Source organism: Candoia aspera, chromosome 2 (genome assembly GCF_035149785.1).
Source record: "Candoia aspera isolate rCanAsp1 chromosome 2, rCanAsp1.hap2, whole genome shotgun sequence".
NCBI classification, from domain to species: Eukaryota; Metazoa; Chordata; class Lepidosauria; order Squamata; family Boidae; genus Candoia; species Candoia aspera.
In genome coordinates this window covers 19,569,288-19,580,354 of record NC_086154.1, presented here as the reverse complement: position 1 = coordinate 19,580,354, position 11,067 = coordinate 19,569,288, and the positions used below count along the sequence as shown (strand labels likewise).

General features: G+C 42.8%; 1 protein-coding gene across 1 annotated transcript; it reads right to left on the bottom strand.

The window, feature by feature from the left end:
- Positions 1-1,205: 1,205 nt before the first annotated feature.
- Positions 1,206-6,922, bottom strand: LOC134489034 (uncharacterized). Its single transcript, XM_063291446.1, has 4 exons — positions 6,734-6,922; positions 4,860-4,957; positions 3,949-4,046; positions 1,206-2,052 (listed from the first exon to the last, which is right to left on the bottom strand). Exons 1-4 carry the CDS (start codon positions 6,892-6,894, stop codon positions 1,738-1,740), a joined length of 672 nt encoding a protein of 223 aa, XP_063147516.1. The 5' UTR covers positions 6,895-6,922; the 3' UTR covers positions 1,206-1,737.
- Positions 6,923-11,067: the final 4,145 nt, after the last annotated feature.

The following is an 11,067-nucleotide window of genomic DNA, read 5'->3' as shown; positions in this document are numbered from 1 at the left end:
TAAAGACTTAGCATTTGTGTAATATTTTCTTTATTTACAAAGATATGAATAATGGAGCATTTCTGGCAAGGAAGCAGCTGCTGTCACAGCAGCTTCCCCAGAGAAAAAGGTCTTGCATTCTATGGTGCTCAAAACTAGTTCTCTATCTTCCACATATGGTTCTTTAAGAAACATCCTTATCTGAAAGGAGGATGATGATTTGCCTTCTCTGAACTGATGGTCGCTTCCATTCAAGGTATTCCAGAAAGTTCTCGCAATAAGGCTTCATCATAAAATTCCTTGAACATCTGAGGTCATCACCAAGCCATTTGCCTGATTATGTATGGCCAAGCAAGCATTCATAACATGATGTTCATGAGATTCCACTTTAAATCATCATGCAGTGAGAAGCACATTGCAATAGGATCAGTCACAAATCTTTGTACCAGGATTCAAAGAAAATGTACTTCTGTGGTCATATGGAAGACTTCATAAATAAATTCAGTTTAGAGTCCAGATTGCCAGCAAAAAGTAGGGTATCCTGCCTGCTTTTTAATCTACTAGATGTGGTGAGAAGGCTATCAATGGAAGTTCAAGGGATGGGCTTGTGTGGAAAAGACGCAGCAAAGCAATCCAAAATGGGCTGTGAAGAATACAAAGGCTTGCATTTCAATCAAGCCAAAAAGTGTTGGAAGAAATCCAGACATTTCATATGCCCAACATTTCATATGAATGGTCCAGGGCTAGATGAATACTATGGAAAAATTATTGGTCAAGTTGTGCAGCCTACACATCCCAAAGGTTAATCAGTTGAACCTTACCTTAGAACTTGAGAGTCTTAAAAAAAAAGATGCATGGTAACAATGAGCTGCTTCTTCAGCTGGGCATTCAGCACACCTTGAATTGGGTCATGGGTGGTGGTGGCTTTAAAATGTTCATGGAAAAGCCTAACCCCATCACTGAAGGGAGTATTGGGGCTAACCAAACTAATTTTCTGCAGGAAACCATGTCATCCAAACTTTGCAGGGAGGCCAGTGAAGGTTAACCTGCCTTCTAGCTGTTAAAAACAGATGTTAAGTTCTACAGCAGTCGTGTAAAAACAGGGCTTCTCTTTCTGTTACTGTAATGTTCCTCCTTCCTTTTTGCAGCCACACCAGATAATTTTTTCTAAAAAGGGGGCTAAGCAGATAAGACCTTGCTCTTCAATCCCATCTTTATGTCAACTCTTATTGTGCTGCTGTGATATTATTGTTTGTTAAAAAGACCTTCCAACCTCTTTTGTGGCAGCTAAGAGGAGGGCATTACACATGCCCATTCCTAGCTGACTTGGTCGTCACTGATTGAGTCCTGCTAGTGCAGGGAGGTGAATCCCTCATGTTGTGCAAACCCAGCCCTAACTGGTCAGATTCTTTTTTCCATAGATACCAATCAAACACATCCAGTGATAGAGTGGCACTGATTTCGTGTTGGGACCAATAACTACTGGAAGAGGAGGAAGGTGATTTACAAGTGGTGCATGAGGAGAACTGGTTTACAGCCATCTGTTCCTTGCAGCTGTTTTATTCTAAAACACGTCCAAATGTAAAGACTCATTCAGCATAACAAGTAGCTTTGCTCTGGTGGGCAGAAGGCAGCTTTAGATGGACCTGAAGGAATCATCTATCAAGAACTCTTGATCTCCTTCCTGAATGGAGGACATGCAACATGGGGTTGAAACATCCTTCCTCATTCAGGGTCACTTCTTGGGGATGGCAGGATCTACTTTGCATCATGTGCGTAGCGTTGGGAAAGTTGCTCCCGTGTTTTTCTCTTGCAGCTGGAGGAGCAGCATGTCCAAGAAGGATTGATGCCAGGCGATGGTACCTGCTCCTTGCTCAAAGTAGTATGGAAGTAGCGGGTGGGGCCTTCAGTTCCATAGGAGTCATTGAGGTCAGGAGGGTGATTCATGGCCAGGAGACAGAGGGCTGCATATTGGCGCTGCTTCCCGAGACGATGCATCGTACATAGCCGGTGCTGCCAGCTAGCCACTTGCTGTAGCCGTTGGGTGGTAGCAGGACGTCCCAGCCAGGGCACCTGGAAAGAGGCAGCAGTGCTTCAGGCAATGGCTGTATATCAAGTAGAAACAGGGGCATCCTGGGGTGGGGTGGGGTGGGGTGGGGGGATGTGAGGTCATAAAAAAACCAAGAGAGCAGTCACCCCCTTGCATGAAGTTGACATAAAAAAGGAGTGGGCTTTGATTGCACGCAGTGGCCATTTTAACTTTTTTGACCCTCCCTGTGGCTGCCCTCAGTGCAGTGTTTCTCAACCTTGGCAACTTGAAGCAGTGTGGAACTCTCAGAATTCCCTAACCAGTAAGGGTGGCTGGGTAATTCTGGGAGTTGAAGTCCACACATTTTAAAGTTGCCAAGGTTGAGAAACACTGCTCCAAGCATTCAGTTGAATGCTTCAGCAGGGCTTGACTTCTACCTCCATGTCCACCACTGTGGCCTTGAACACTATCCTGTGCCCTCACCTTAGCCTCTGTCCCTCAGCTGGAAGAAGCCACTTGGCTGCTCTCCCTTCCTGCTGAGACCTCATCACTGCTCATTTTGAATTTTGCACCCTGTCAGTGTGGCCCTGGGCATGTACAGCATAGGTATAGTGCACCAGCAGAACCCAGCTTTCAACTCATTGTGCAAGGATAGGACAGTGAACAGTTGTGTTGGGGCTGTACATGACAAATTAGTGCCCATTGGACTGCACACCAGAGAACACAAAATGCTGGCTGGAGTATTCTCTGAGCTGAAGTCGACACATCTTAAAATGGCTAAGGTTGAGAAACACCGCATTAGAGGGACACTTGCAACATTAGCAATTGGTGGCAATGCAACCATCCTCACTTTGCCATGGCGATTATCACTTATGGTGGACAAGGGGACTATTATCTTGACTTCAGTGTAAAGAAAGAGGATCAAACTTCCTGACAACACATACAATTCCGTTCGGATTTAAACAATGGTTTCTTTCTCTTCAACTGCAGGTATTAATTAACATAGCAAAGCCAGGAAGGTATAAACAATTACTGTTATACTGCTTATTGTCAGTGCTTCTTGTCATCTTGCCAGCTGAAAACTCCAGACCCTCAGCATTTATTCTGCCATAATAAATATGTTATTCTAAGTGCCATTAAGGAACTTTTTTTCTTATACACTCATGCTAATCCAGCTATTTCTCTGGATATTAATGACAGATTTCAGCTGCAGCTGTACCAGAAGCTTCTCATAGCCTAGTCCTGTTTCTCCAATTTGGAGCTCTCAGAAGTTGGTTGTCTACAATAGCTATGCTAGTTGGGGATGATGAGAGTTATAGTGCCCCACCGAGGGACTGCAGTCCAGAGCTGTAATTTTTTTTTATCTGAGTCTGAAGATAAAAACCTCAGTAAGGAAAAGCAGAGCCAATAAAAGGAACTGAGTTATTTTTCAGCAGAACAGAAAATGAAGCTTAAATATAGTTATCACGCTGCTTCTAACTGATGTCAGTTGGTTGCTAAAGACTGTGACTCCTCTGGTCCAGGAATGGACAACTTCTAGATTGCTGGGGAATGGCTTTCTGCAAAAAATATACAGGTTCCATAATGTTGGCTTTTAAGTAATTAGCCAGAACATTAACAGACAAAACATATTTAACTTCAAGTGTAAAATATGTCATTAGCTCCCTACCCACGCCTACCCACACACTTCCTTTCCATTATGTGAAATCATGAGCAAGACTTTTATTTTACTATGCTTGAAATACCCTTAGGTTGTCTGTACATCTGGACTAAAAACATCTGGGCTACAGGCTGCCACTTCTTTATGTATGAATTCATTATGGCACCATTCAAAAAGGAGGAAGTCCCAATTCAGGAGAAACTTGACATATCATAAATAAGTACTTGGCAATAAAAGGGTTATCTAGGCCTTGTTTTCTCATCACAACCATCCTTCTCACCTGCTCAGAGAGTGAATGGCCCTTCCTACTTGCTGCAATCTCATGTTGGCACTTGGGTTCTTCATGCAGGGCTCTCCATACCTCCTCAGCCCCCATATCTGTGTGGCAGAGAAGGTGATGTTGCATTCCAACAGATGGGACATGGCAGTGTCACACTTGTTAACAATTCTGAAACGTGGTTAGATCTTCAGAAAAAAAGTATGGACCATCTCACCTTTCCTTAAGAAAAGATCTTACTCAAAGCTTTGAGTAAACCACCTACTATTTTCAGTAAGTGTTCTCCGATGGTACCCCCAGATCTGCTGGACTACAACTATAGGGGTTCTAGGCCAGCCCAGCCCTTCTGCAGTCTACCACGTTGGAGAAGGATGTTCTACACTGACCAGGAAAGATTATTCTTCACCGCCTGGTTTCATTTCCATTTTTATTAGGGTCCAGAAGAAAAGGACATCACTGTCCCCACTCCACAGACAATTTTATATAGAGAAAAGTCCTGCAAGGAAAAGCAGGGCCCTGAGGAGCTGGAAGGTTCTTCGAAAGTAAAAGAGCACCTGATGGGAGCGGGAATCTTTCCAAGGGTGCAAAACATTCCTGGCTGCCAAAGACTCAGGACCTAGACAAGCTGAAGTACCGCAGGCAGTGATGTGCTCCTTTTTTTCACTTTAATTGCATAATATTAGGAAGAAAGCCAACAGATGTGCCCTGGGCGCCGCACTGGGGGGGTGCCAAAATTAGCACTGGGGGGGCGCCAAAATGGGTGCGGAATCCACGTTTGCCCCGGGTGACACAGACCCTAGTTACAGGCCTGCTAGTCTGTAACAATCATAATCTCTTGGTTCCACTTTATCATACTCCACGAGGGTGAAGGAAAATAGCAAAGAAGGTTCTCTCTGAACCAGGAAATGCCTTACCAACACCAGCCGCCAGCAGACGCCTCACCCGTGGGGTAACTGGCTTCTCTGTGGTAGGTGGCTTCAAGAAATAGGAAGCTTTTTCAGAGCCCAGGAGTCTAGGGAGAAAGAAAAAAAGAAAATAAGAGAAGGCCTCAGTGACAAACCCGGCTCCTGAAAATAACTAGCAGCCCACTTTGGCTTGAACAGCTTGCTCGGTCATTGGTGATCAGGTGAATGAGCAGATGACAGGAGAGGAAGCAACGTTGCTGGTGCACAGAAGGAAAATAGTTGATACAGACATGCAGTGAACTGGTAGAAGAGGGATGGGTCATTCTGGTCCCTCCTGCGCTGATCCTTTGCAGGAATTTGGTAGAAGATCAAGAGTCTGCATTTCTGTGCTGGATACCAAGGAAAGGAGTGGGAAGGATGAGTAATTTGGTAAAACAAACAAACAAACAGACAAACCTGTATCTTTCCAGGATTTGGGAAGCCGATGAAGCTAACAGGAAGCCAAGGGAGCATTAGTGACAGGTGCATACAAGGAACAGGAATAGTAAGGGCATATTTTCCCAAGTTGTGATCTAGCAATCATAGCCTGTTTAGAAACCATGTTCTCTGATCATCTGTGTTGTGCCTTAAATCTGTGGCTATGTCTTTTGATTTCTCCAATAGGGCACACACTTTACACAAGCCAATTGTACACGCTCAAAAGCACTGCGTTAAATCATGTTAAAGGGAAAGGCATTGGAGCAATTCTAATTCTGGATATCGGTGTAGTCAGCCTTGCACTTTTGGGCTGCCTGGGTCTTTGCAGCCCAAATCTGGTAGCCGTAGTAAAAATGATAGACCTGGTTGATCAGTAAGATCAGAGGAGGCCCTGCTGCAGATGCTGAGATTGACAGAATACCACGTTGTGCTTGATCACAGGAGGGCCTTGCCTGTGACATAGGTTGTGTACTGGATCGGCTGTCCCCATGAAATGCCCCAAATTCCTAATATTCCATCTTTTAGGCACTTCAAAGATCTATCACTTCACCCAGGCCAACTTTGCATGAATCCTGGATGAATACTCCAGATTTATTTGTTTCTTTTCCATCCCTTTTTTGTTAATGATTTTATTTTAACATTATCTTAATGTATTGATAGTGTTAGGGTACACTGCTTTAAGATCTGGGTGTGTGGGAGACGGTACAGAATTGTATCTATTAACTACATTAATAAATTGACTCAACTCAAGGAAGCAGAAATTGAATGAAAGGTGTTTTGCATCTTCAACGAAGGGGAGCTCCAGCAGGTCTCAACAGATGTGAGACATAGGACCTTGGGCTGTAGGTCTGCTCTTCTCTGCCAGACTTCCAACTCATTCTCCCCCCGATTGGAATAACTGGGAACTGAGGGAGCTCTGGTTCTAACACATCTGGAGAGTATAAGGTTGGGAATGGCTACTCTAATCTGAGAAAGCCACAGTAGAACTAGCAGGTTCTTATTCAACCAAAGCAGACACTGATATAGGACGAAGGATATGGGTCAAAGGCCGTACAGGGGTTTACAGATAAGAGTAACTTGCATTTGTCTTGAAGTAGAATATCAATCAGTAAGATGGCAGGAAATCTTACAGCCTGTTCTGCTGCAACTCCTTTTTTTCAGACACACAGTGGTTGAGTTCACACACCATGCTAGACTAGGATAAAATGTGGTTCGCTGTCTTGTAGGAGCCCAGTAGTTCTCTTCCCATGATGTATGAAGCAGGTCATGATAATACACCTGACTTAATTTGGCATAAAATTACATGCAATCAGCAAGTGTGTTTTGTTAACCCAGGTTTGAGGTTTAGTGTGTTGTGTGAATGTAGAGTTATTCTAATTTAGGTTTTTAAAAAAGGAGCTACTTACCTGTGAAGGTATTCTTGATAGTCCAGCAGGGGTCTGCTTGAGACTTCCTTTTTCTGGATCCTTTCCAGACCCCAACTCCCAGACCTTCTGAAGTCAGGCCACTTGTAAGAATCTCTGGTTTGTCCTGAATGGAAGGCCCAAATATAATTTGAATGTGCCATCTTGCTTGTTAGAACATGGAGCAGGGAAGGAGACCAGGACTGAACCTGAATTTTTATTTATTCATTCCTTTCTAAGGTCCCGTTTCTAGCTTCCTCTATTCTATTTGCCCTTTACCATTCCCACTTCCTTCCCATTATTTGTTTATCTGTCTTCTCTACAACTAAATTCCTGTGTTCTGAGTTAAGGGTCTGACCTGCTGCCATATGATGGTATTCAGGTTCTTTATGCTTCTTGTTTGGGCATTACCATGGCACCACTACTTTTCACCTGCTTATGACTGGCACCAAGCCATTCCCTTGAACCTGGACAGTGGCCAAATAAAGCTAAAGTTGCATTCGTATGCTCATTTGTCAGAGAATAAATTTAAATGAATTCAGTGGGACTTACTTACAAAATTTGTTCTAGTGGTTAAGGCAATGGGCTAGAAAGCAGAAGTCTGAGAGTTCTGGTCCCGCCTTAGGCATGCAAGCCGGCTGGGTGACCTTGGGCCAGTCCCTCTCTCTCAGCCCAACCCACCTCAGAGGGTTGTTGTTGTGGGGAAAAGAGGAGGAGGAAGGAGTATTAGGCATGTTCCCCGCCTTGAGTTATTTATAAAAATAATAAAGGCGGGATAGAAAATAAATAAATAAACAAACAAACAAATAAATAAAGTTAACTTAGTAACATCTGGCTGCAGTACAAGGTACATTTACCAGGCAGTAAATCATTTTGAATTAAGCAACACTTCCTTCTGAATACATCTGCAGACAATTTGGCCACTATCAGAACCACGCTGAAACTGTTAAATTCAATTTCAAGGAACTCACTTCTATATGAACATGCAGGTAAATTTGTCTGCATTGCAATGCACTTTTTAAAAAGTTTAAATGAGGTCTTAATTGTAATGCACAGGACTGACCTTGACAGCTGTTATCCTATGCAGCAGCCAGGGGTGTCCATAGTGTTGGAAGGAAATCTTACCAGGTCCCTTTTGAGCCAGGAATGAAAGTTCTTAGGCTTAAACAGGGGTGATTTTATTTTCCAATGGCATGTACAGAGTCTACTGGTTGGAGGTAGCCAAACCTGTATTTCCCCCACAAGCCATTTATATAGGAAAGCTTGGCTGTTGTTATGCAAAAGTGTTTCCGCCCTCTAAGAACCTCTCAGAAAAGTGCAGTTTACCGGAGTTCAGAGAGGAGGCGCTCTGTGGCCAGGCCCCCTGCTGTTTGTGTTTCCTGTTCTGACAATCCAGGTCCCTGCTGGGCTCTGGCCTTTTCTACTAGCCTGGACAGTTCACCTTGGAAGGGATCTTTTGTTATTTGATTATGGAGATCTGTTTGGCTGTTCACCTGAATGGGCTCTGCTAAATTCTGTGAAGGAGAGACCTCTTGTCTTACAAGGTCTCTGATTAAGCCTGAAGGGAATCTTTCATCTAAACAGTTGGGGTTTCCTGTCATATTTTAATTTTCTAGCATCCTCTTTGTATGAACCCGGTCTATTTTTTAACTTTTAACCCTTTACCTTGCTCAAGGGGAAGGCAATACTGGGGGAAGCAGTGTTTCGAAAATGGCGGGCTGAGAGAGAAGGGGGGGTTGCCTTGAACCCTTCCAACAATACGATACGGTAAAAAAAAAGTGAAGATGGTGGCTCTGTCAAAGTTCTGCCTTTTCTAATGTGTGTACATAAAAAATGAGTGGAGCTTCGATCTCACCCTCACAGCCGCCACCTTGACTTTCTTGACCACACCCTGCAGATACTCCTGACAAGAGCAGAGGGCAATTTTCCCAGAAATTACAGGCCTACTAAATTAAATTAAAATTAAAGAATCATTTAGGAGGTGACTCATGAAGGCTGTATCATCACAGGAAGGGGCAAGATTGTGCTTTTTTTCTTGGCCCATGGTGGGGGGGGGGGGTATTAAGGGTGGGAATGGGAGCAAGAAGTGTCCCAGAAGGCAGCCCTCTCCCACTCCCACCTTTACAAAGACCCCCCCCCAAAGTGTGCTGCTGAAATTTTGTGGGAAAATAGCTGAATTTCAGCAATGGAATTTGGGGCTGTTTTGGGAAGATTAAAGGGGATAAAGGGGATTTCCAGAAGTTTCTCACACCCATTTTTGCCTTAATGTTTTAGGGGTGGGGGGGAGCCTAAACAATCATGGTATGGAAAACAGGCTATTTTGCCAGTGAATGTTGGTAGCTTGAGCTAAGGGTGCTGGGGTGGGAGCCTTGATAGACTTATCCAAAAGTAAATCAAATTAGGGAGACATAATTTTGCTACAAGACTGCACAAATTGCATTAGTGTGTGGCTGAGACAATCAAGATTTTTGCCGCAATACTCTTGACGGCCATGAATATGTTCAACTGTTATTTGACTAGACGATTTAAGATATAAATCTCAGCATGTGAACACTGGATATGTGCTTAGCAACCATATAATGAAGAATAAATAGCGTCTAATCTCTAATTAAACCTTGACAAGCTTTGCCAAACCATAAAAGCCTATAAAAAAAGCTGGGGGGGGGGAATCACTTATTTATACAGGACCATTGAAAGAACAGTGTGAAAAAAAAATGCAAAACATAGATTAAAAACTCTTACAGTTCGAATAAGTAATATAAATTCTTTCACTAACAGTAAAATATTAGATTGCATGACATCAAATAGGCAACATGATTTCAGATACAACTGTTGGTTTTTGTTTTAGAGCTAAATGGGGAAGACATGAGTTCCTTATCTTGCCTCTCAGGCGTATTCTTGCTTTGGCACAGGGGTGCACTTTATTCAGAGGCTGGTTTTCAAGAGCTAAAATTCTTCTCATTCCAAGTTTCAGCACAAATGACTGATTCTTAGAGACATGGCCACTGCATTTTTAACCAAGCTGTTTTCAGTAAAAGAAGGAATTCCTATCCGAAAATATGGATTTCTGAGAATCTCAGCATTTGTTTATAATCAAAACTAAAAATCGATGTCTTGGAGTTTAGTTAATGCATGTTTGCCAAATATTCCTAAGTAGCAGCATGCAAAAGTTACACTGTATGTGTATTCTTAGGATTTATGCACATATTCAAGCTTGTACAAGAATAAGGGCATGGACATTCATACCCAAAGCATATACATATGTATGCATGCAACTGTATTTGAAATGGTAATTACATATTAATTGTAAACAGCTAAGAATAGCATTCCTTAACCAGGTATCTTTTAGATGTGTTGGACTAAATCACCTAGAATCCCCAGCCAATGGCCATGTGGTCTGAGGAGGAAGGGAGTTGTACTACAACATATTGTTTTGTCTCCTGAACATTTCAAACTCTGGAAAAGATAGGAATACTTTTTATTCTCAGTTCTTGCAGGACATCTGCCTTATTATCACCCGTCTTTTATCTAAATTTCCAGGGCACTTGGAGATGTTTTATTTGCACTATTTACTTGATGATCATTTTCTTTCCTTAAATGCTCCATCGTGTAAACACCACCCACAGATGGTTAGTAATTGTCAGTGACTAGTTTTTGGAACTTCATTTTGTTATCCAAAAAGGTCCATGGCTGCAATAAAGTCATTCATTCATTCATTCATTCATTCATTCACTCACTCACTCACTCACTCACTCACTCACTCACTCACTTATAAAACTGTTTTCCAAATAAAGGAGAGAATGTAATTTTTCATTTTCCAGTTCTTTCTTTGCAATTGCACACCGTGAATTTCTTTGGGGTGGGGGTGGGGATGGAATATGTCTCTCTTGATCAGTGTTTCTCAACCTTGGCGACTTTAAGATGTGTGGACTTCAACTCCCAGAATTCCCCAACCAGCATAAAGTCCACACATCTTAAAGCTGCCAAGGTTGAGAAACACTGCTCTTGACCATGAGCCTACTATTTCTGTTATTAATTCTCAAGCAGAACAGAGGAATTGAAACACTGTTTTCATGGGGAAAAAAATCTCAATTCTGAGAAGCTGCCTGCAAATAATGTTTTACAAGAAGCCCATTTCAGTAGCAAAGACAAAGGGAAGTGCCCCCTTCTGATTAAAAGGAGGGAAGGAGGGGACTATTCACCACACAAGTGTGGCTTTCCTTGCTAACAGCTCAGTTAATTGGGGAGGCAGGGAGAGCATAGAAGGCCTTCTGAGGAAGACATGGCTTATTATTGGCCCATGATATTAGAAGATCCAGTCTACCTCTCCCACAGGT